Source organism: Chelmon rostratus, chromosome 16, assembly GCF_017976325.1.
Source record: "Chelmon rostratus isolate fCheRos1 chromosome 16, fCheRos1.pri, whole genome shotgun sequence".
NCBI classification, from domain to species: domain Eukaryota; kingdom Metazoa; phylum Chordata; class Actinopteri; order Chaetodontiformes; family Chaetodontidae; genus Chelmon; species Chelmon rostratus.
The window spans coordinates 13,967,453-13,992,734 of record NC_055673.1 but is presented as its reverse complement, the minus strand read 5'-3'; the positions used below and the strand labels follow the sequence as shown (position 1 = coordinate 13,992,734).

At 43.7% G+C, this 25,282-nt stretch overlaps 1 protein-coding gene across 1 annotated transcript in view; it reads left to right on the top strand.

Annotated features, from left to right (window-relative positions):
- runx1t1 (RUNX1 partner transcriptional co-repressor 1) overlaps nucleotides 1–24,445 on the top strand; it is a 54,734-nt gene extending 30,289 nt beyond the window's left edge. The window contains exons 2-11 of the mRNA XM_041955084.1: nucleotides 3,844–3,981; nucleotides 5,838–6,079; nucleotides 8,734–8,823; nucleotides 12,834–13,015; nucleotides 16,509–16,771; nucleotides 17,529–17,617; nucleotides 18,302–18,497; nucleotides 19,520–19,588; nucleotides 22,413–22,603; nucleotides 23,764–24,445. Of these exons, the coding sequence (XP_041811018.1) occupies nucleotides 3,844–3,981; nucleotides 5,838–6,079; nucleotides 8,734–8,823; nucleotides 12,834–13,015; nucleotides 16,509–16,771; nucleotides 17,529–17,617; nucleotides 18,302–18,497; nucleotides 19,520–19,588; nucleotides 22,413–22,603; nucleotides 23,764–24,084 (1,781 nt within the window). The 3' untranslated portion in view covers nucleotides 24,085–24,445. The remainder of the gene's footprint in view (nucleotides 1–3,843; nucleotides 3,982–5,837; nucleotides 6,080–8,733; nucleotides 8,824–12,833; nucleotides 13,016–16,508; nucleotides 16,772–17,528; nucleotides 17,618–18,301; nucleotides 18,498–19,519; nucleotides 19,589–22,412; nucleotides 22,604–23,763) is intronic.
- Nucleotides 24,446–25,282: the final 837 nt, after the last annotated feature.

Below are 25,282 nucleotides of genomic sequence, written 5' to 3'. Positions count from 1 at the left end.
CATGATAATGGATAGCACACATTTATACCAGGAGCTGTTTTCAATAATGTGCTTCAGTTATAAGATGCATTTTTATTTTTCCCAAAGACTGGGTAAATTACCTTGTGAGGGGAGTGTTGCTATCGATTCAAGTGGCATAGTAACTGCTGAGTGAATGGCTGGGTGCAGCCCTTGTTGGTTAGTATGAAGCCATTGATTTTTTTCTGCTTATATGCTTTGCAGTGCTCTCAATCAAATCAGAAGAAGAGAAGATGCTGCTTATAAATCACAAAAGTGTGTGTGCGTGTGTGTGTGTTTGAGATAGAGAGAGAGCGAGGGAGAGAGAGAGATGTATGTTATTGCCTGAATGCATGTGCATGTATTTGCTGTGTACATGGATTTCACACTAATTCATTCTTTATCCTTCATCTTCTTCCCCCGAGGGACTGCGGAGTTTCAAACGCTTTCAGGGTTTATGTTTCTCTCATCTCCACCCGGCGACTGCCGTCCAATCACAACACTGACCCAGGTGTTAATCTCCAATTACAAGCCCGTAACCAAACCCATCTTTTCATGCTGCCGCAGGGCTCGCGGTGCCGCGCTGGAGTTCAGGTGGATCTCAAGTCCAGGCTTTTGCGCTTTTTTCCCCCCTTCATGTAGTACACGTTGTGCTTCAGATTGACTTTTCGAGGTTTTCACAGTGAACAAATGTTAAATTTTAGGAAAATCCTTTTTCTGTTCCTTTTAAATTAGCAATACTGCAAGGAATAATGCCCCAATCCTCCTTTAAAACACCCCACTTTAATGTAAATTGATTTTTAAAAAAAAGGATTATATTATATGCTTTGCACTCTGGGGACTGCTGGAGGTGATCGTGTCACTTACATGATCCCTTCCCCCTGTCTAGTCACAAAGATTAAAGTAATTTTAAGGTGATTTGGATCCTAATTTGATGTCCTACTATCTAACAATAGATCAAGTGAACTGGGCCGAAAGTGACCACCCAATTAGAAAAGCCAATACACATGAAAGCATGAGCTCAGAGATCCAGTGAAACAGGATAAGTAGAGCCATGTGTGATAGGGTAACTTCTCTCTATTTAACTTGGGCTTGTTAGGCACATACATGTAGGGTCTTTGTGTTTGACTGGAAAATGATGAATTACCTTGGGTCCTGTCGCCCGGCCGTCTTCTTTAATGACCCTGTATTTTCATAGATCATATTTTAGGCAGGCATACAGGATATGATAGTTGGCAGCCAGAGGTAAGACTATATGTTTCCACGAGCTGTTCTGCTATATCCTGAGTTTATAAAATAAACAGTCAGGTCCAGCCTTATTTTTTTTACTGTGGTGAAATTAGAGCAGTAAACCTTTCTTGTTCTGGCCAGGTCAGGAGGATGGAGAGAAAGTGTGTGTGTGTGTGTGTGTGTGTGTGTGTGTGTGTGTGTGTGTGTGTGTGTGTGTGTGTGTGTGTGTGTGTGTGAGACACTAGAAATGCAGCTCACTGAATAGCAGTTAAAGGTTTGGACAGTCGCTCTGTTCTCTCTGTCTTCTCTTCACATTGACTCTTCTTTCACCTCCGTTCCTCTATTCTCTGCTTTCCTAATCACTCGGCTTTTTTCCACTAATCTCTGCTCTGCACCCATTCACGCGCTCTCTGCAATTGATCGCTTTTTTCCCCGCGTTTGCCGAGCTAAAACTTGTGTTATCGTATATTAAGTCCGCGATTAACTTGCATTAATGCTTTCATTTTGACAGTGTAATTGATTTGGAGTCAAACCCAACCCAAACCTTAAAATCTGAGTGATTCAGCCCTAACTGGACCTCTCCCAGTAACCCAAAAGATTTAAGGCTTAATGATCTGTTGTGGTCTGCTTCGCAGTCCTGGTCTGGATCTCCCTGTTCGCCCCAGACTTTGTGCCAGTGTGCTGGGAGCCTGGTAAATCCAACCTTCCCAGTGACTTTATCAGCTGACCCCTCCTAGGAGATGGTCAGCCGTTTGATAATGTCCCACTAAATGGTTTGGGAACTGCCTCGAGGATCTTTGGAAGCTCCTGAAGACTCATAAAATTCACATTTTCTAACCATTTAACAACAAGGGAATATCCTGATAGCTGCCTGCATATGTCACCATGGGAGTGTCACGAAGTTCAGATCATTTTACTCTTGCTTGTGTTTTTTAAATTCATCTTTACTTTCCTGTGTGTCACAGTTCTTCTCAGTAAGCCTTTAAAGCTTAAAGAGGCTAATCATTAATGTCCCTGAACACGCTGAAGCTCGTTTATGATGTTTATTTCTTGTGTTTCTTTCGTTCATCTACGTCACGCTCCCTTTTTTCTCAAAGGGTCAACATTTGGAATAAAAGAACCCTGAAGTTCAGGCCAGAAATGGAGCTGTGGAGCCCTCTCTATTTAGACTTTCAGTGACATCTCCATCTCTCACTTGCCTGCCTGCTAAAGCCGAGCTAGCGTGACTAAAATGCTTAGTCTCAGTGCACCTCGGCAGCACAGAGCCAGAGTGCTACTGAGGCTCGGGCCTGGCTAACAGGCTTAGGCTGTCCTGTCTCTCTCACATCACCATTTCTCTTTCATTTCACCTAAACTTAACGTTGTGCATCCAAACGGAGGAACACTAGTATAGGCAGTCTATACACTTGAACCCACAAACACTGATGGGAATATGTGCAAATGAACATGGTCACATGCAAAATATAAGACTACATAAGCATATTCATGCACAAACACACTCTGGGATCTTCAGAAAAATGTGACAGGGAACACCCTTCTTCTTGAACATGCACCCTTGCCACCCTGATTACACAGTGTGTGCCTTTATCATGCATGTGTGTGTGTTGATGATGATTACGTGATTACAGCAATGTTCCCAGTGTCACACTACTTTTGTTTCTCTTGCAGCTCCTCCCTTCCCTCCTCTCTCTCGCTCCTCTCTCTTCCTTCTTCTTATAATCTCCCTTTCACAATGTGCCACAAAGACGGTTGATAACAGTCTGTTAACTCTGCGATAGGCTTCTTACTGCTGCTGCTGAAGGAAATCGTGTATCTCTTCCTGCACAGCGCGGACTCAGCCCTCGTGCCGGTGCAGGACTCTGATAATGTCTTGTTGTTGTTCTCAGGCATTTGATATGGTCAGTTTATCTGGGGAGCACAAAGCAACTGAATTAGGTGATAGTAGGCAGGTCGTCAGAGAGAATGTTTGATTTTGATTAGTGTTTTATTCTTAAAGAATAGTAGTATGATGGCAAAGATGGAGGTTCATAGTTAGCTTGTGTGTGTTGTTGCCACCTTAAAGTTAGTTCACTGAATGGTTGGTTTCCGAGTCCTGAACAGATGTGAATGTAGCATCCAGAGATACAAGCATTTGGGCCTTGTGTGTGTGTGTGCGTGTGTGTGTGTGTGTGTAATGAGCACTGCAGTCGTTAGCAGAGGGTGGGCGGGTGGGTGGGGGGGGTTGCTGTGTCGCCGTTCTGTACAGCGGGCATGCAGGAAGCACAGATGGTGGTGGAATGAGACCCGTGCTCGCTGCAGATTTACGCTCCTCTCTCGGGTGTCTGTCTGTGTGTCTGTGAGTCCCTCTCATTCCTCATTTGACAGTCTGAGCATATGCATCAGTGTCGTTGCGGCAAGACACGCAGACATATGACGCGGCGAGCCGTCTATTTCCAGAGCTATCTGTCTGGTGCACCTCACAGGCGCTTTGTTATCAAATTATGTGCAAAAAGATGCTGTGGTTCCTTTCGAGGCACACAGATGTGGAATGCGTTGCCCTGAGCTGTTGTTTATTTCCTGCGTTGCGCCGTTATTACAGTCTTTTTTTATTTCCTTGTCACCTTTCTTTTCCTTCAGATCGCACTGGGAAGCACTCCACCATGCCCGACTCACCTGCGGACGTCAAGACACAGTCCAGGTTGACCCCCCCTACCATGCCGCCCCCACCCAGCACGCAAGGAGCACCCCGCAACAGCTCCTACACCCCCACCACATGTGAGTAAAAGCCAGGTTTACGTCTGCAGCTTAACTCTTCGAAGGCCTAACATCACTTGTGTGTGATTGTGGATCATGGCAGCAGTAATGAGCGAGGTGAAGAAAGGCTTAGCAATCTTCCCCTTGTCAGTAACATATCTAGAGAAGCTGTTCCAATTACAACCCGTCTCCTCTCTGCAATCACTGCTCTCTGCTACAAAGTGAATGAAAGAATGTAAAGACAATTACTTCCCCTATTAATGACCGCACGGCAATAGTCTCCTATTGAGCAGGAAGGAGGACAGACATTCCCATTAGTGCTCTATAGCACCAAGTGATTGAAATAATGTCGACACGATTAATGTGTGGTGTATAATTAAAGAACGATATGGACTGATATTGAACTACACATCCATGTAATTAGGGATGCACCAATACTGTGCTTATGCTGACGTTATAAAGCAGATCTAACATCAGCTGTGATATAACAGCAGTTTTCAGTGTCACAGAGTCCGCGGCTTAATGTTCAGACATGGCACCGGATTGGTTCTCAGCCGAAGCAGATACATCGAGTAGTGGGAAAAGTTGGAATGGTGCCCCCCTGCGTGTAGTTCAGTGGTGGGTGGATCAACAGGTGTAATGTGATGCTGAACTGTACAGTAAATCTGTACATTCTGTCCGTCAGACCACAGAAGTGTAATAGCCTAGCAGATAGAAATGCGGCCACGCATGGGAAGACAAAATGTGTTGGTGAAAAAAGAAAAAATTGAAAAGAAAAGGATCACAAGATCCTCTTAACAAGTTGCATTGAGCCTTTCCAAATAGCAGTCACTCCAAACAACTCACCCAACAAGTTCATTAAAGCCCACGCTTACAAACTGTTGGAGCTTTGCCATGACGTGAACATAGCCTGTGACAAGGAAATTACACCCTGGTATTCACTTAGAAGTGCATACTTAACCACTTGCATGAAGAGCACTAGAATCAAAGAATGGAAGGCCCTGCGGTTCAAAGTGCTCAGAGCACTCAAGTCTGCATTAGTAGTGCCGGTCCTCTGCAACAGAGGCAATATTTTGTTCTCTTTCAATTTCTCTCCTTTTCTTCATCTCTAGTATTTACTTTCTGCCTCTCTCTTTGTATCTGGATGTCTCTCTGTGCCCGTTGCAAGCGCTCACACTCCACAATTAACATCGGGGCTTCCGTGCGATGAGGGAGGAAAGGCCCAGCTCTCTCATTACGCATGCCGAAGGTTTCAACAAAGCAGTATGCTTTGATTTCCACCCGACGTAATTGTTACCAGATGCAGTTTGAGTATCTCGTCTCTCCTCACTTTACAGTGGCGGCTTTGGACGACGGCCAGAGGGGGAGTGAGTGGATCACTAGTCAAAACCTAATCTCATTAGAGAGAAAGCTTTATGCCGCCTTGTATCTCTTTGTACACCGACTCCCCCACATAGACACACACACACACACACACAGACACTGCTCCCATGCTCCAGCACGGCGGGGGGTCACGCTGTCCCTGCTTGTTTAGACTGCACGGAAGGAGGCAGAGGGAGAAGGAGGTGCAGGGAGGCAACATGTCTCAGAAATATGTTTTTTATGAGAGGATGCCACAAAGGATCAAACGAGCCTCTATGATTGGAAACAAATGTTGAGGATTGTGAATGTTTTCAGGGGAATGTAAATCACTTCAAATCAGTGGTTAGGTCCCGATGAAGCTGACGTATGTTCTTTGTTGGTGTTTGTTAAAGGCACAGTCGGGGATTTTAGGCCATTTTTGGTGCTTCGTACATACCGAGAGCGAATGCAGTGTAACTTTTACCCCAACTCTCATTTCTCTTAACATTGTGTTCTTATGTGCTTGTCTCACGCAGTAACCAACGGCAGCAGCCACTCTCCTACGGCGCTCAACGGCGCTCCATCTCCTCCGAACGGCTACAGCAACGGCCCTAGCTCCTCCTCCTCCTCTTCGCTGGCCAACCAGCAGCTGCCGCCGGCCTGCGGCGCGCGGCAGCTCAGCAAGCTCAAGCGCTTCCTCACGACTCTGCAGCAGTTTGGCAACGACATCTCACCTGAAATCGGCGAGCGGGTCCGCACATTAGTGCTAGGACTAGTGGTGAGTGGCTACCATGGATGTGAGCTTGAGTTCAAAGGGCTCGCAGAGTGAAAGCTGACACCAGGCCTTGAGTTAGCAGGAATAAGTGACTCTATTAGAGTAATTCTTAGCATTTGTTCAGCCTGCCTGAAGTACCAGATGGAAGGGGTTCACTGAATCAAAAAGTTTAAATAGTGTCAGGTAGTTGTCAGTCACAGAGATGAATACTTCAAACTCTTTGAAATACTTATTGCTGATTATAAAAACCTGAGGGATATTTTTTTTATTTCCTCATGTCAGATGCCTCACCCATCTGCTCCTCCAGCAATAAGTGTAAAATAAATACTTAGAGAGATTTGCAGATCCGTGCCTTCAGGGTTGAAATCCATCAGTGCTTTGCAGCACATTCAGAGTATTCAGTGTAACACAATGCCCTGCAAAACAATGGCAGCATGTTGTCCTCTGGGAAATAGAACAACATCAAACCAGGAGACGACCGTCTTTGTGCACCTGATCCACTTGCAGATAACGACTGCGTTACATTTATTTAAATTCAAACACAACATGCAACAACATGGAAAACCAGAGGTGCCGGGTGATTTAGATTAACATCAAACCTACTAAGGCTGTGCAGGTGTCTGACAGCGTCTGCAAGTCGCAATATTAAAACCTTATTTATTTAGCTAAGAAATGCATATAATTGCAAAAGAAATGATGATTGCAGCTTTAAGAGGAAGCACTACTGATTATCACACCCCTAATCCAAATTAAGATCTAGTGCATGAACTGAATAAAAACAGGGTGCTATATTCAAAACCTAAATTAGAATTTGCCTGAATTTACGAATAATACTGCATATAAACATATGCGCAAATCTAACAAAAGTGAAGCTATCCAAGTGCTTTAATCACCAGAGGTTTCTGCCTTGGTAACACAGCGAAAAACAAATCAAGCCTGCAAACATCGAAATACATTTATCCAGCGGAGATTTAATGAGACAGATGTGTTGTGTTTCTGCAGCTTATCTGACATGGTTGTATGAGGGCTATATAAAATACATGTGCAAATCTAAAGATATAACACACGTCTACATGATCTGAGAAAATCTGAGCATAGCGAGCAGGGGAATACAGAAATAGTGATTGAACGTTGTGCAGAAAGGAGGAGGCGGAGGAGATGGAGGGAGGAATTTTTTTAATTAGCCACACAGAGCATAGCCTCCTTTTGGCTTCACTATGTTTATTTTTCTCACCGTCTGCATATGCACATGTCTCTCCTGTGTCGTTTTGGCTTGCACGCCGCCCCCCTCTCCTCCATTACTCTCTCTCTCTCTCTCTTCCTCTCTCCTCGTTGTCTCTCTGTCCCTCCCCCTGCCTTATTGAAAAGAGTGACACCGTTAATTAGCTAGTTGTGTGCCGGGGAGAGGGAGAGAGGGAGACTCAGGAGGTTTCACTAGCTGTCAAGAACAGCCCCTACGCAATCTGGGCGAACAGATGTAAGGCTGAATGTAACAAAATTCAGGTCTGGGAAATAACGCCGACAGTGTGGGGAGGAAAAATAATATCTGCTGCTTTTTTTTTTATGTTCTTCGTCTTGCTTGATTTTTTTTTTCTTTCCTTGTTTGTATTTTTGCTTGTTATGGAGCAGACTCCTCTCTCATGTGCACGCTCACCTCTCTCTCTCTGCTCCGCACCGTGGGAATAGTTCATGTTGAATATTAAAAATAGTGTCACCGCTGCCTTGTCAGCCATTAATGTGAGTTACAAGCAACCACAGGAGAAGAGATGAGAAGGTGGAGTTTGTTTGGGTGTGGAGGGCTGACAAACTGAGATGCATAACCCACTTTCGACACACAGATACCCCCTCAGTCTAAATATACACCCCCTCTCCTGTCTATGGCACATTTGAATGGTCCATGCAACTCTAATGTATTTTGGTCACCTTGGTCTTATCTGCTCTGTGAAAAGAGACAGACCGTTATTCAGCTGGCAGCGATGGTGAGAGAGAGGCAGCACTGGTGTGGAGCATTATGGCACAAGTGTGATAGACTCGTGTACCGTGTTGATAAGGATGTGGGTGCCATGCATGTGCGCCTATACAACAGAAAACGTGTGCGAGCGTCTAAACAACAAATGTATTATCTTACCGGACATAAATAACGGAAAGCAGTCCAAAAATGAGCACATCTTGATTTATGGCACAGGTGCCTTAAAATATATAGATACAATATAAGTGAAATATAATACATATGCAATATGTGCATGTTTTTTTCAGCTTCTACTCATAATAACAAACAAGCAGAACTGAGCTAATGTGAAAATGCACTGAAATGCAAGAGCAGTTCAGCTGCACCTAAATGTTGTGCCTGTGTTGTGCGCTTTAAATGAGCCAATAATGATCAAAACTCATATTGAAGCCCTTTAAAAAAAACAAAAGCATATTTGCAGCATTATTGTTGATGATGTGACTCCTGCATGTGTATTTGTTTTGTTAATTGCAGGAGATGTGTGTCTTTGTTTTCTGCGGCTCTTTTCTCTGTGGCTGGCCCCATATGCTCCCCATTACAAAACCCGAAACATTCACTCCAGGCCAGGATATCGTTTAGCTTCCAATAAGTAATATTATCGCTTAATGCCTTCCACATGGGCTCATGTGTTTTCTCCCTCTCTCCACAGAATTCCACGCTAACCATCGAAGAATTTCACTCCAAGCTCCAAGAAGCCACCAACTTCCCTCTGCGACCTTTCGTCATTCCCTTTCTGAAGGTAGATATTCCAACATGCATTTACTGCAGAGGGCTTGCCTGCCGCTCCGCCTGATCGACCGAGTCTGGAAAACATTTAGCCAGCCCAGATCCAGATGTGCATACTTATGTTCGTGATTTTTCTCCCTATTTTCGGAGCCTCTCTCCTCTTTGCATCTTAATCTCTCTCTCATATCTACCCCGAACCTGTCTCTCGCTCTCTCTCTCTCTCTCTCTCTTCTCACTCTCGGCAGCTTCACAAGAAACAGTCGCTCTCATTCTGTTTCTCACTTCGTCTCTTTCTTTCTGTCTCTTCGCTCGATCTCTCTCCTCCAAATTAAACGGCGGATGAGTAATTTCAATACCAAGGCTCACTCCTTTAGGATCACTGTGTATAACCCAAAGCGAGCAACTTTCTTCCGGTTGTTATTTTCACCTGCAATATTTGAAGCGGAAAGAAAATGTTGTTGTTTTTTGCTTAACATGTGCTGGAACAGAGCACAGTGAGTGTGGTTCTGGGCCAAGGACAACGACCTCTTTCATGTGCTCCATTCAGCCTACGTCTCTTTCTCTCAGGCTTGTTTGTTGGTCATCGATTCTTCATCCCACAAAGCCACATTTTCAATGAGCATTTCCCATTTTCAGCCATTAGCATGGTATATTACCAGAGAAAGGAGCACTCATTTGAGTATCCGGCTGTGCCCTTGCTTCAGCCCATTTGTCACCGGTCGCCTTGTTTCGCTCACATCTCTTTATTTCAGTCTGGGGGATAAAAATGAAGAGGGACAGCGTTTTTTCTGTTTGTATCTACAGCTGAAATAGCGGCCATTTATGTGCATTAGGGCTGGTTGTGTCAGATAGGCGCTGTCTGAAAGTCTGCGGGGTTTGAGCAGCTGAAGCAGTCTGGAGGTGAGACTGGTGGTATGATTTGTTTTGGTAGGCAAAGCGGACTGGGGTGTTTATGGAGGGATGTACTGTGCAGCAGCAGTTCAGCTCATGTTATCGGGTTCAGGTGACGCTGAGATCGATATCAGTGTAGTGCTGAGAGATGGAGAGCAGGGACGGACATAACATTTACTACAGAGCTCATTTGTTTCTATTACACACATCTGAAAACGCTGTGTTTTGTTTTCTCACTTTCTTTTTACTCATTTTTTTCAGTCCTCCCCCCACCTCAATCCATCTTGATTTCTCTGTCTACCTCTTCCTCTTTATCTATTCCCTGTCCCTTATCTATCCCTCCCTCCCCTGCTCTATCTGTCTGTGTCTGAGTGACAGGCATGAGGTAAATGTTATTTATGAAAACAAGACAGTTGCTTCTCCCTGAGCACGGCTCACTTCAGTCTGTGCATGTGTGTGTGTGTGTGTGTGTGTGTGTGTGCATTTGCAGATGTGTGCACTGACATTCACAAGCCTGTATTATCCACAGAGGTCCTGTGTGGATGTGGGCAGCAGAAATTGGTCCCACTAGAATCGCCGTTACTGGCTCTTAACGACACAAACAGGGACTTTGTGTCCTCCCTGTCTCCTTCCTTACACCACTCCCTTATTCTTCAGTTTCCTTCATCTTTTTCTTCTTTGACTCACCTCCTCATTTGTTCTCCCTCCATATCTTTATCCCTTTCCTGTCTCTGTTTACTGTTCCCCATCTATCCATCCTCCAATCCCTCCTTCCCCTCTCCTCTCCTCGCCAGATGGTTAGTGTATCACTGGGATGGCTGCGGAATCAAAGATGCAACTCTTTTTTCCCCCCCTCCGTCGCTCCTTCTCTGCCTCTCTCTCTCCCCAGTCTAATTTTAGTGTCTTCCCACTGCGGGGCCCTTAATGCCAGCTACCATATGGTAGCAGAGAGCAGTTGGAGGTGTAGGGGAGCTTTTATAGGTGCGTCGAAGCACAGCTGCAACAATGCGCGTCAGGGCTCAGAGTTTTTCATTACGCTAATGTTAGACTCTGCCGACCCTTCCAACCCCCACCCGCACCCCATCCCACTCAACTCCTTTCCCCTTCTCTTAATACCGAACCACAAATTGGTTGGGAGTCTTTACTGGAAGGAGGCAATCATAAACCACACAGCGCCAGTGACGTGATGTGTTGGCGGGACGCCCGCCACACGAGACAACGGACTTACAAAGTAACAACGTTTCTCTGGTTTCAAGTTAAAGTTGCGCTTTTTTTAAAGTTTGCTCTCATCTGAGCTGTCAAGTGTTTTGTTTTTCCTGTGTCGTGCTGAAATGAGAGGAGTGCTGTGAGACGGAGGAATAAACACATTTAGCTGAAGAGAAAGAAAGAGAGGGAGTCGTGACAGGAAATAATTGAAATAGGACAATATAGACGTGCAGGAACTAAGTCACCTAGATTCTCCTCCAACTGCAAATTACACAGAAACAGAAAGTGCAGCACATCCTGAACATGGCATATTCTGAATTGTTTTTTGGCACCGTTTGACAAAATGACAGATCCAATATTTTCACAATAAATCATCCTGGGAGGATTTGAGCTGTGGCTGTTGAACACTGCTTGAAATTTTCCTTTAATGCAAGTGCAGATGTTGGTTACCATAACTGCACAGAAGCAAAGCTCCATATATTATCATATGAAAAATGATGCAGTCTCTTCAGCGGTCTGCATTTCTTGACTCAGTCTTTTTGTTAATGCATCCCACATCGCAGGCAGCCAGGATGACCTCTAATTAATGAAAGATGAGTTCACCGAGGTCAAAGCAATCTATTTTATGCTCTTTTTTCAGAGGGTAATTACGATCATAAACTATTAACGGACCATTAACTCGAGCAGGTAAAGCGAAGGCCAGCGCTTGGCATTTCTTTTACTACAGCCAATTACTGGAGAGGGATTTTCGTATGATTATGAAACATAAAGACCACGAAACAAATCAGGGTTGTGTTTTGCAAGTATTATTTCTGTATGCAGCTGGGACAAGATGGAGCGGTCAGAGAAATGAAAGCAAATTCGTCAGCTAACGTAGGACGGGAAGGAGAGACTGGGTGACTGAATAAAAGCTTATAGATAATAAAACTGGAAAAAATCAGGGAAGAAAAAAACAAAGGAAGGGACTTAGATAGAGATTATGTTCTTAAGGACAAAACAAAGATTAACAGACCTAAAACTTACAAAGATGGCCCCTCCAAAAGCTCTTGTGATGTACCTCGCCAAAATAGCCCCCACTCTCATTCTGAACCTGCCTTACGCAACACTTTCATCTTCTTGCTTCAAAACGCACCCCATCAGATGTCTTTGAAGTCAATGCGCGCATACCTGCATGACCCTGTAACTCCACACAAGAAAGCAGACCCCCTTGTTATGTCAAAGAGATTGGAAATATCTGCTTTTTCTTTTTTTAAAAAGTGTACGCCATAGAGAAAGTCTTTGGGTGTTAATGCACTCTGGGTCACAGGAAGTGGTGGTGGTTCAGTGGTAATGAGCAAACAGGGGTTAGATGACATGGAAGGAATGGATCTTTTGTTGCCTCAAATAGGTGTTTTTGGAATGGAAAGACTTCTTATGTTTAAATTGAGGGTTTTCTGTGAAATGTGCATTATTTCTTGAAAAACAAGCGTGTCATCAGATCAAAGAGTGTGGTTGAATTTATCTCTGTTGAATATGAATCATCAACAGCATATTATATTTTGCACAAGGCCACGAGTAGAATTTGTTTATTCCAAATGCACATTTTCTCTTTTAAGAGCTGAAGCTGACTTTGATCACCCTTAAAGCAACACAGATGAGAGTATTTGCATTTTACCGTTTTATGCAATTACAAATCATTATCAAGTTTTCACTACAAGATACAGTATATGTGTAAGATATTGTAGTATACAGATTATTGTTATTTTCCTTAATAAGTCAAAAAAAAAAAACAGAGAGCCTCTAAGAAAGAGGAGTGTGTGACTTTTTAGACATTTTCTCAAAGGAAAAAATGCAGATGTGATATTTCTGTTCTTGTGAGTGTTGTCTAAAACACACTGCACAGTTGTTCAGGCTCCTCAGGTGATGCGGTGCTGTTTCCTTCTGTAGGCCAACCTGCCGCTTCTTCAGAGGGAGCTGCTGCACTGTGCCAGGCTGGCCAAGCAGAACCCGGCTCAGTACCTGGCCCAGCATGAGCAGCTGCTCCTGGACACCAGCACCACCTCGCCGGTGGACTCCTCCGAACTCCTGCTGGACGTCAACGAGAACGGCAAGAGAAGGACGCCAGACAGGTGAGCCAGAGTCATTATTTTTGCCGGTATGAGAATAATTGGGGTTAGAATCATATCAGAAATACACGTTAAAGTTTATAAATGCAGCAGCTCCAAACACTGTAGCAGCTGAGGCTTTTTTTTTTACTCCTCTATTATTTGATCTCATGCATAAATCCCTTTGAGTCTGCCTACATCCCCGTGAACGCAAACATCGCTCGGCAGACACGAGCTGAGCCAACGCAAGGCAAGAGCGTGATGTGTTAATGTATGTATGGGAAGTGTCTGTCAGTGCGCCACCGGGCCTCATGACGTGCTCCGTTGGACATCTCAGCTCCTGGCTCCTGCTCTTAATGGGCCAGAACTGAGGAGAGGAAGAGATGGGAAAAGTAGACTTGGCTACACACACACACATACACCCTGAAGATAGAAAAACTAAGGAAGACAGCTGTGGCTAAATGAAAAGTGTGAATGTGTCAGTGAATGTGTGTGAATAAGTGTTCGATGCATGTTTGTGATACCTAAGTTATCATTTACTTCCATGCTTGATTGGATGTGTGCCTGTGTGTGTGTGTGCCTGTGTGTGTGCATGTGTCTGCATCAGTTCAACCCCCTCGGCCAAATCATTACATCCATTTGTTGTCACGGACTTTGGTAATGACTCAATGTTCCCTGCTCTAATGGACAAGCATTGAGACGTGACATCCGGGAACACACAGCACTGTAAAAACCTGGAGCCCTCTCTCCAGCAATCTTCCCCCACAGCAGCCCAAACGGAAATAAGCACAAAACCCGTCCAGACCAATGGCGAGTGTGTGTTCATGTTTAAGACTGTGGAGCCCTCCCAGCCCAATAAAATCAATTTTATGTGGTAGAGCTGCAATATGACTACAAAAATAACATCACCATCTATATATAGATTTGATGTGTTTTCTCCCAAAGTGGCCTTAGAAAGGGATTTTACTAATCAGAGTAATGACTGAGACTAACAAGCGTTTAATAAATACAATTAGATATGCAGCGACGCACCCAAACATTCCTTCATTAAACATTATTAAGCATTTTTAACTTCTTGGGCAGAAGTTTGTGAGCATTTGTGTTTTGTTGTGAGTTTGCGCCTATGCTGTGAGTACAAGGTGTGCACGGCCTTTTGAAATAAAGAGTAATTCCCGGGGGTCTAGAAATTTTAATGCAGGCAGGGGAAAGGAAAATGTACTTTTTATATTTGCTGAGGGACAAAAATGCCAAACGCGATATTAATAATTCTCACCTCTCTTTTCCCCCAACAGTCAGATAGGCAGACTTTTTCTGTAATACCTGCATATTTGCAGGCCGTCTGGTGCATAGGGGAGTGAGCTTAGGGGAAAAGGCGTGCATGTAAATGTGTGAGAGAGAGAATATATGGAGAGAGAGAAAAAGTAAGAAGGCATCTGTATTCAGTGAAAAAATGTGGTCTGTTTGTGTGAACGTGTGTGTGCATGATTCTCTATGGAGTGTGAAAGCGCGAGTATGGTTCATACATGTGCACCTCTGTACGTGTTTGGGTCTGTGTGTGTGTGTGTGTGTGTGTGTGTGTGTGTGTGTGTGCCTGCCTAGGGAGATGGGCTGATAACACATACAGATGAGGCTCCAGCACCAATATGGCTGGCTAAGCACCTCTGGTTTCTGCTTACCTCTGCTCTGCATTCCCGCTTATTGGAGCCTCATGTCGGAATATTGGAATTTGAATGGGAATCCTTAATTACAGACGACAATGCACTACCAACGCATGCTGATTAATACCATCATCTGCAGGAACCAAAGCAAGAATATATGCATATGAGAAAAAACATATATGCATATGGTGTACAGTAGATACCATAAATTCTCTAACAAAGCAGATATTTAAATAATTGCTGGGAGTGCAAATGTACCAGCGCCTGTATTATAATGGCTTGCATGGTAAACTCAGTATAATTCAGCATATTTTCACAGCATGAATTCCATCAATGGCACACACATCATTAAACCATACTCAACTCTTGCTGAGAGAAATACTCACTGGCTGATTAACTCTGATCCATTCTGCTTTTGTTCATGTAAGTCAACACTTACCGCAGGTGTTTCACAATAAAAGTCTTCCAGGCAGGTGAAAGAATTCTGCATGTATGTACAATGTATATTTACTATAATAGAATCAAATGTGCCTATTAAACACGGGAATTTAGATATAAAAGCCCTTTCTCTCATAACTGCCAGTCTCAAATTAAGGCATGGGCCTTTGTTTGTTATTTATCTGACAATTTCCAATATTTGTGTGTGAGTGTTTCTCATTATGACACAGTTTTGTTTTTTTTTTAATCCAATTTCTGAAATCTGAAATCTTGACATTGGCGCGCAAATTGGGCAGGCATGCATCTAGAGTAGGTAGCAAATTATGTGTGCACAAATCAGTGCATTGTATAGGTGACTGTGAACATGTGTGCATGTGTGCATGTGTGTGTGGCGCCTGTAGATATAAACATTGTTGCAGCAGGAAGGCTCGGGAGATAACAGTGTGGTTTGGAGGTGGTGGGGGGGTGGATGGATGAGTCGAGGGAGGCAGCGAGAGACGGACGGATAGAGGGAAAGAGCATATGGAGAGCTGTGGATGAGCATTAGGAGCCCATAAAAACAGCTCATTAAGAAGTTCAATCTGTTCATCGGAGAGAGAGAGAGATGGGGAGGAAGAGAGAGAGAGAGGAATGTGGAGGACTGCAGATAGAGGGGGGAGGCTGGCGAGATTTAACTGTGAACTGACAAAGCTGAGAACACACACACACGTGCAAAGGTGCGCACACACAAACACACCTGGCCACATTAATCTTTGGAAGCAGGCTAACGAAAATCCACCTGATCCCCTGGAAGCTACTTGAGCGAGTACGTATGTATGTGTGTGTCTGTAATTTGCACAAGCGCACGCGTTTATGTGTTTGTGTGTTTGTGCTTGCGTGCGTGCGTATGAATGGACGTGTTTTCAATGGAAGAATTCCTGGATGATTCCTGGAAAAACAGTCTTTTACTGCAGCCTGTTAGTCTGTTAGCAGGTCAAGCCTTTACTGTAGCACAAAGGGGGGGAACAGTTGTTGTGATGATATGTTTCGGCTTTTGCATGGAACAACAGTGACAAACTAAATTTGGAATCAGACAGTTTTACAAAGTAGGTGTGATATCACCACCATGCTGATTTGTGCCTGTGTCCGCTCCTCTCTCCCTCTGTTATTTCCCTTTCCTTTTCTGCTCAGCCACTTTGCCTCAAGGGTCTTTTGTTATTTGCCAGGCTTTCACTGCAACAAGAATGTGTGCAAGTCTGGTAACAACAGCGAGCATTTCAGCCACATTGGAACAAGTTCAAACTGTTGCCAGCAGGTTGAAATAATTCTGCATTTTCCTTATGCTGTCCCTTCTATCAGTTGTCTTAACAGCTAGAAGAAAACAAACAAAACAACAAACTGAAAATATGTCTCTCCCTCTCTTTCTTTCTTTCTCCACCAAGAACCAAAGAGAATGGCTTCGAGCGAGATGGTGCCCTGCATCCAGATGTTCACCCTAGCAAGCGGCCCTGCACCATAAGCCCCGCCCAGCGCTTCAGCCCATCCAATGGGATCTCCTACCAACCCAACGGCCTGCCCCACCCGGGCCCGCTCCCTCCGCAGCACTACAGGCTGGATGACATGGCCATCGCCCATCACTACCGCGACACCTACAGACACCCCGCCTCCAACCACCGGGAGATCCGGGAGAGAGCCAGGCCTATTGGTGAGGACATGTGGGAGGATGGAGGGTGTATATAAGTGACGTATGTGTTTTTATCCAGTAATAATTGATTTTCTATACGAAGGTCAACAGTTAAAACAGTTGCATCTTTTCCATCATTTCTCAGGCTTCTCAGTTGGATCAGTGAGATCCATAATTTTAATAATAATGATAATCAGTCAGTGTCCACTTGATCCTGATGAATGCTTGTTGGTCCAGTAGACTAACAGAACAATCTCTCAGACCACAAAGCCATCCTGCTGCCTCAGAGAGCACAGACCGAAGCGGAGGCCACTGCAAACTGACAGCTGACTGAAGTTATGCACTGTGAGCTGCATGAGTGCACAACATAAGCACATTTAGACGCAGCGTCGTCGTATTAGAGACATTTTTCTGCGTAGACCGAGCCTTGATGAAGCTGTAATGACGACTTTGGCTCAGTTCTAAAAATAGGAGAGACATTTACCATGTCTCGCCTTGTGATGGATGTTTATTGGACTGGAAGCTCATACATTTGAGTCCTGCCCTCGGGGTGGGAGAGAGATATGGAGACAGCAAAAAAAAGGGGGAGTGAGGGAGGAGGAGAAGAAATGGATGGAGAGGGAGTTTCAACCAGGGACCAAATAAAGGATAAATCAAAGGGAGAGTAAGGGAATGATGGAGTACTGTTACTGATCCTCTGTGTCATACTGACGTGCGATTTATTTATCTTTCTATCTATCCGTCTGTCTGTCTGTCTGTCTGTCTGTCTGTCTTCCAGGTATGCATACAGGGACCCGGCAGGAGGAAGTGATTGACCACAGGCTGACAGACAGAGAGTGGGCTGAGGAGTGGAAGCACCTTGACCATGTAAGAAAAGTAATAACATTTTTTATTACTATACTTAACAGTTCTGTCTCTGTAAGTAAGTCTAGCTAAGTCTTCATTTTAGTCATATTAAATTGTTTTGAATCACATTGTACTGTAAGTCTTTGTTACACAAAGTAAGAATGACCTTGGCATGCATAAGAAGACTGATAGTCAAGCTTTTTTATATACAGAGATGTGCATGTGTATGCACGCATGCACACGTTTGCATGCAATGTAACAAACATAGAGTGTAATTACTGATAAATTGTTGTTTGCGTGCTCACCTGCAGTAACCCTTTAATCCTTTTTAAAGCTGTAGTTTGTAACTTTCTGCGTGTTCAAACTACATGACTGAACATCTAGTGTCACATTTGTGTTTCACCTCACTGTTGTTCGTATGCAGTGAAAGTTTAGTCACCCAGTCAAGTAACATGAGGGCAAATGTGTTATTGACTGAAGTGATTAAGCAAGATGTAAGGTGTGACAATCCTGATCAATATTTCAAAGGTGAAAGTGTGTCTCACCTGTGTTTCATATTAACGACGCCCTGACTACAACAACATGACAGATGACGCCCTTAATTTAGAACCTCACCCTCCGTCACTGCACCTTTCCTGAATTTAAACCAATCCATCCATGTCTATGTGTAAACTCAGCGCCTTGCCCACTCCCTGTCACCCCCAGCTGCTGAACTGTATCATGGACATGGTGGAGAAGACAAGGCGCTCCCTGACAGTACTGCGGCGGTGCCAGGAGGCCGACCGCGAGGAGCTCAACTACTGGATCCGGCGATACAGCGACGCCGAAGAGCTGAAGAAGGGCGCTGCCAGTGGGCAGTCGAGGCAGCAGAGCCCGGCGGCACAGGAAAATGCAACATCAGGTGGGGAAATCACAATGTATAAGAGGTATTAAAGGGCAAACTGTAGTGGCAAAGCAGTTAGTACAGGTATGTTTACAAGGCTGCCTCAAGCCATGTTCCTGTAAGTTTAATGAGTTATGTCAATGCTTCCATTTCAAGGCTCTTAGTGATGTTTTTATTGAAAGATATCATGTCTCCACTGGTATCTCTTTATGTTTATGTAATAAACAAGCCACTATTAAAGAAGCCCAAATCCATATGATCCTTATAATTAATCATTTTAAGCTGATCTAAAATCCATTGGTACTTACTTTGATTTGCACCTTACATGAAAGTGATGGGATTTATTTTTCATATTCTTCAGCACTTTTATGTCCAGAAAGCTTCATACTGAATGTGGAGTTCCCCAGGGTTCAATTCCAGGCCCTCTGCTGTTATGTTTGTAAATGCTGCCACCAGGCCACATCATCTGTATTATCATGATTATAAATATGCTGGTGTTAGCTAGTTGAACATATTCCTGCTTACAGTCACGGTACACTTTATTTTCTACGCACTGCCATTTGCTGTAGATATTCTTTTTTGTGCAATATTTTTCAGTACTACTGTTTTCTATTTTGCTATTTTATTATTATGTATATAATCGTTTTACTGATTGCTATTTTGATATTTTTATTATGTATAGTTTGTTCTTTATAGTCCTATTTCACAATTTTTCACTTATTTCACTGTGTGTAATGCTGCTGCTGCACTGCAATTTCCCAGCTTGGGATAAATAAAGTATATCTATCTATCTATCTATCTATCTATCTATCTATCTATCTATCTATCTGAGCGCTCTTACACCACGCTAGTTTTTTGCATCAGTAAAAAAAAAAAATGTTTCGCTTTATTTCTTTGGTGCCTTTTTGCAGGAAAAAAAACAAGCAGTCCACAGGTCTCTACAACACAACAACTGATTTGTCCTATAGTCTTTTGTGCTACTTAATGCAGAACACTGGCTGATCTCTCATCACCATGGCTGTGTGTTTATGTCTCCCCAGAAATTCACAGGGAGCTGCTGCACCGGCCTGTGTCTGGATACGTTCCTGAAGAGATCTGGAAGAAAGCTGGTGAGCCTTCCATGATTGCGCGCACACACACACACACACACACACACACACACACACACACACACTTTCTTTCCCTTTGTCTTTATCTCTCTCTGCAGTTTTTAAGACTTTTTGCTCTGTAAAAATCAAGGCCGTCTTTTTCACCCAGATGACTCTGGGCTGGGAGTGGATGAGAGGCGCTCCTCTCATTCCAGTGTAGTCTGCTGTCTGCAACTTCCTCCCCTGCTAGACATGAATTAATGTGTCAGGCTGCTCTTAGAAAATCATTTATATTCGATACAGTGGGAAGTTAAAAAATAAGAGTTTTACCACAACACTCTGCACACTCCAACTATGATGTCAGGTCATAAAACGATTTTACTGCGCCAGTCAAATAAGGGACATAAGTAGCTTTTATAGCTGGTCCAGTGGCTCAGCTGTTAAAAGTACTGTAGTAAGACTTGGTATCTTTTTGCTTTTGGCTCTTTTGTAATCCCCTTAGCGACAGACATTGCAGCTATTCTACTAACCCAAAGTGATACAAAACTGGGAAATTTGTAGAGCCACATAAGATCAAGTATTGAAACTAATTTGTTGCTTTAACAGCTTTCATTAGTTGCCATTAAATTTTTAGAGTACACAAACAGCATTCTCGGAACTCATGAGCGCAGCTGCAATCACCATTATCGCTCGTCTTGAAAAACTGAAAGAATTTTCCGCTGAAGGTTCAGTGCTGGAGGAATCCACTTTGTATTCACTGTCAGTGATACAGTATATCTGCTTTTTAAACCCCTTGGAGAAAAGAAATTGTCCCCTTGCTTGACCAAGCATGATGTGTGAGATACTCAGAACAAGTAATATGCATTTAAATTGAATTGAGTATCACCATCGGGACTCAGCCTGCTCTCCAGTACTCTCCTCCCCTCACCAGCTTTGATCGATCTTCCATCTAAGGCATTTGGTGTGTAATCACGATTCCATGCACAAGGCATGTATCACACGGCACCAGGGCAATTTCCATGACTTCAGGCAGCACAGTGGGTTAAAGACAAAACCACCCCATTAAAAATGTAGCTCAATCGCGATGGAGAGAAAATGTCTCTGTCTTTATAAAAGCACACATTCTGTCTGACACTGAAAACAGATTTTACATTTGTGATACCTGTAATGTGTACAAAGGGAATGAAGTAAAGTGAAGCATGTTTGTCAGACATGAAGCAGTTTCTATCGTTTGTCTGTATGATAAATTGCGCCCACTGTTTTTCATTCTCTCTGCGTTCTTCTCAGTATTTCCAGCATCCTTTTCACTTCAGTTGTATTATATTCTGGCTGAAGACAGACTGATATAAATATTACCCAGGGAGACTTGCAAAATAGGATTTTAACACAATGGAGTGCAGTGGTGAATACATCTGTTTGAAATGGGCAAAATGTTTACAGTTGGCGATAAATATTCAAGCACCTTGCACGGTGTCCTACCGGTTTCCCACTTCCCCTCACCACATGGGCCTCTGGGATCACAATGGAAATGCATAATTTAAATATAAATTGCCTGATTTGCATACACAATTAGTCAAGTTACAGGCTTGATGGGAGCAAACAAAAAGCCCTCCTTTTGCTTTGACGTTTAGTTGGAATTCCACCGCTTAACACCCGTGCGGCAAGGTTATTCATTCCACAAAAAAAGTATGAAATAACACGTTACTCCAGCTAAAGCAGCTTTTCTGAGTGATTACCTGGGATTAATTGGCTCGTGCTGTTGCCTCCAGGATATTTTTCACATTAAAAGGAAAAAAAAAATGTTTCTCATCTTCAAATGAGATCATTTCAACTTTTTAAACTAAGACACTGCACACTGATGCATTTGAGGATCTACTGTAACTGATTACGTGCCAAGGTCTCATAAGGATGTAGTAATTAATAACTAAATGAAATCAATCAATGCGTAATGTGTTCATATACTGACTATCAAGTGGTGGACAAAGTATCCTTTACTGAAGTAAAAGTACTAATACCACACTATGAGAATACTCCATTACAAGTAAAAGTACTGCATTTTAAACCTTACTTCAGTAAAAGTATACAAGTATTATGAGCAAAATGCACTTAAAGTATCGAAAGAAAAGGTACTCATTCTGCAGTTAAATGGCTCCTATCATTCATTTTCCAGTTCATCCAAGATGGTTTTGGTCGGAGAGTCTTCTGAACCCATAAAGTCTATCAAAAACATTCCCATTCAAAGTCAGCACGTGTGGACATACATGATTTTCACTGGACATGAAGGGTATGAAAAGTTGTAGTGGAGTTGGAGTATAAAGTTGCAGTATCTCAAACTTGAACTAAAGTACAGTACTTGAGTAAATGTAGTTAGTTACAGTCCACTACTGCCACTCATCGTCTCTGGTTTTTCTCATCACATATGAATGAGTGAAATCAGTTGCAGCATGGTTACGGTTTCTGACTTGCAGATGTGTTGCAGATTAAGCAGATGAAACAGCTTTTACCATTCCACTAACTTTAGATACCACTTTATTGTTGTGTTTAGACTGGCAGACGCACAGTTTCTAAATGCCACGTTAGTTTTGAATGCATTTCAAAGACTTTATGCTTACTCCCATGTACACCATTCTGCACAAGAGATCCCATAAGGAAATCAGATTTGTTTCGTGTGAGAGGCATTTATATTCCGGCATTGTGACTGTTATATTCTAAACAAAAGCAAAAACGTCTGTGAATTCTTTATTTATACTCTCTGAAAATAAACTTCCAACGACAGGGTGATATAATACGCATTATATTGCAGGTACGGGAGGCTTGACTTCCTCTGTCTCCACACTCTTTCCAGAAGAGGCGGTGAATGAGGTGAAGCGACAGGCCATGTCAGAGCTGCAGAAGGCCGTGTCAGAGGCCGAGCGCAAGGCTCACGAGATGATCAGCAGCGAGCGGGCCAAGATGGAGCGCACGGTAGCCGAGGCCAAGCGGCAGGCGGCCGAGGATGCTCTCTCCATAATCAACCAGCAGGAGGACTCCAGTGAGGTAGGAGCGTGCACAGCCAACTCAGAACATCAAGGGGTGTACCCTCAATCTTTCAAACACATCACGGAAGCTGACATCGCCCAGCTCTTGTTTGATAGTTATGGTATTGCATCTTTCTTTGTTGTCACTTCGTACTTTGTACTTTAGTTGCCAGGTGTTCTAGTGACTCCCAAATGACACAGATGATAGGACTCTCTCTTAAAAAGACGTTTCTATTGTATTTTATCAGTGCAGTGCAGCGTAAAAGCAAATCATTGTACATTATCTTTCAAATATCAAAAGAGGTTGCTGATTATTCGGGGCTTTAAAAGTGTTCCCGCAAATAGAAGTCATTTTATAGTCAGGGGATAGTGGGAGGGAGAGTGAAATAAAGCAAAGCAAGGTCAATCAAGTATGTATTTACCTCGCGTTCCTCCTTCCTCTTTATTTTTCCGACAGAGCAGCTAGCATGCTTAGAAAGGTGTTATCAATTCAGCTGAGAGGAAATAAGGGAAGGAGCTTTCATTTGCTAATCACCATTGGAGACCTTGGCGTTTAATCAGTTAAGTGAGAGGGAAATATGGCTCACATCTGTCATTAATTGCAGGAGTGATGTTTATGAGAGAGAGGCGCCCCAGAGGAGAACTTTCAGAAGCAGTTTGTAACCTTGTTCTCCTGTTTCCTGTGGATACGCAGCCGCCCTGACATGCTCTCCCTGCGGTTTCTGAGATATATAAGAGGCCCTGAGCGTAATCATAGATGGGTTTTTGATCTGTCTGTGGTTAGTTTTAAGCTTAAGTGTTGTAAAAACAGAGGCTAGCTCTGTTAATGTGCAGACTGGTGCACTGATAACTGTTGCTGATCTTCACGTCATGTTCTCTGTTTCATGCGGCAGTTTTTGTCAGTATTTCAGTGAATGAAGGCATAAAATAAAACAAAGGGTGTGAACAACACTCTTAGCGATTATCAAACTGTTATCAACTGAACTGCCCAGTTGTTTTGATTGTAAATCCTTCTGCTGTGTTTTTTTTTCGTGTCGTATGTTTTCCGGCAGGCGTCTCATACAGTAACTGATGGGCGCCTTCAGGGCGTGACAAAACATTGTCGGTATTTGAAGACCTAAATGAGAACAGGTTGATTATTTTTTGTCTTAGTTAACTTTGTCTCTCTCTGTCTGTCAGAGCTGCTGGAACTGCGGCCGCAAAGCCAGTGAGACGTGCAGCGGCTGCAACACGGCGCGCTACTGCGGCTCCTTCTGCCAGCATAAGGACTGGGAGAAGCACCATCATGTCTGCGGTCAGACCCTCCAGGCCCAGCAGCAGCAGGCCAGCCAGCAGCAGGGTAGCGTCCCAGGGTCAGAGACCCCTGCTCCCATCAGCTCCTCCGCCTGCACCCCGAGCAGCGGAACTGGGAGTCCGGCTGCTACCCCGCCTGCTGCTACCCCTCGCTCCTCCACCCCCAGCACCCCGTCCTCCTCCGCCCTGGATGGCACACCGCGCTAAGAGACTGATACAGAGGACGGAGGCAAAAGCCTCCGGGGTGAAACAGCTGGCCCTCAACCACACAACAGCATGACTGTCTACATTGCCTTGCAAAGATGCTAAGCTAACGTGGCTAACAGAAAGAGATGGCAATGCTTGTGTCTATCTTGCAGCATAGTCATAGAAGGAGGAGGAGGAGGTCCATAATCAGGTCATATTGACTTGCCATGACTTTAAGGAAACGCAAAGATATTCTTTGTTTTGAATGAATGAATTTAAATATTGACATCCTTTTATCGTTACACTTGCTATTCTCGTTGTCCGTTTGTCGTCGTGCCTGTTGTTGTTAACGTTGTTGTCATTGTAGCTTATCTTATTTTTTCCTGTAAATATTAAGAGACTGAGCAGAGATAGCCGTGAACTCGAGACAAGTATATTTGACCTCCCCTTTTTTTTTTAAATGGTTTTATTTTCCATCCTTGAATTAATGCTTATTTCCTTCCTGTACCTGGGACATGAGACTAGTCAACCTCATTTCACCAAACAGCATACCAAGGGAACATATCTAGCTCGCAGAACAACTGACATCAATATTCTTTGTAGAGAAAGATATTAGATTTAAATACCCTAAAAGACACACAGACGGACGGATAGATAAACAAGTTCGCTGCCTGGAGAGAGGAGAGGGACGGACTGAATCTCTGGCCCACAGACCGCCATGAAATGGGCAGATGTGCAGCAGATTGCAAGCAGAGCCAGCTGTTCGACCAATGTTATTTCCCTCTCACTTGTAATAATATCCAGGTCAGTGGGCCGGGAAATACAAATCTGTCTCCCTGAAGGATGTAAAAGGAAGAATTCTTGGACAAGATACAAACTTTGCCCACTGCACATGTGGAGGATGTACTGACTGCGATTCTACAAAGCTCTCAAACAGGAAGCGAAGTCATCATCCCACCAGTGAGACTGTCAAACCGCCACGACAGCAGCCGCCGGGCCGCTCAGAGCTGAAAACGTACAGAACTCAGTAGGAAGCTCACTCTGCGCCCCAGACGCTCCCCTCCCGTCCCAACCCTGAAAAACATTTTCACCCTTCTTCACGTTCTTATTCTTTTTCTGTAGATGTCATGGTGTTTAAGACTTCTGTCCTGTGGTGTCACCAATGGTTATTTATTGTATGTGTTGGACAATTGTGACAATGCATAGTACTTTAACCAGT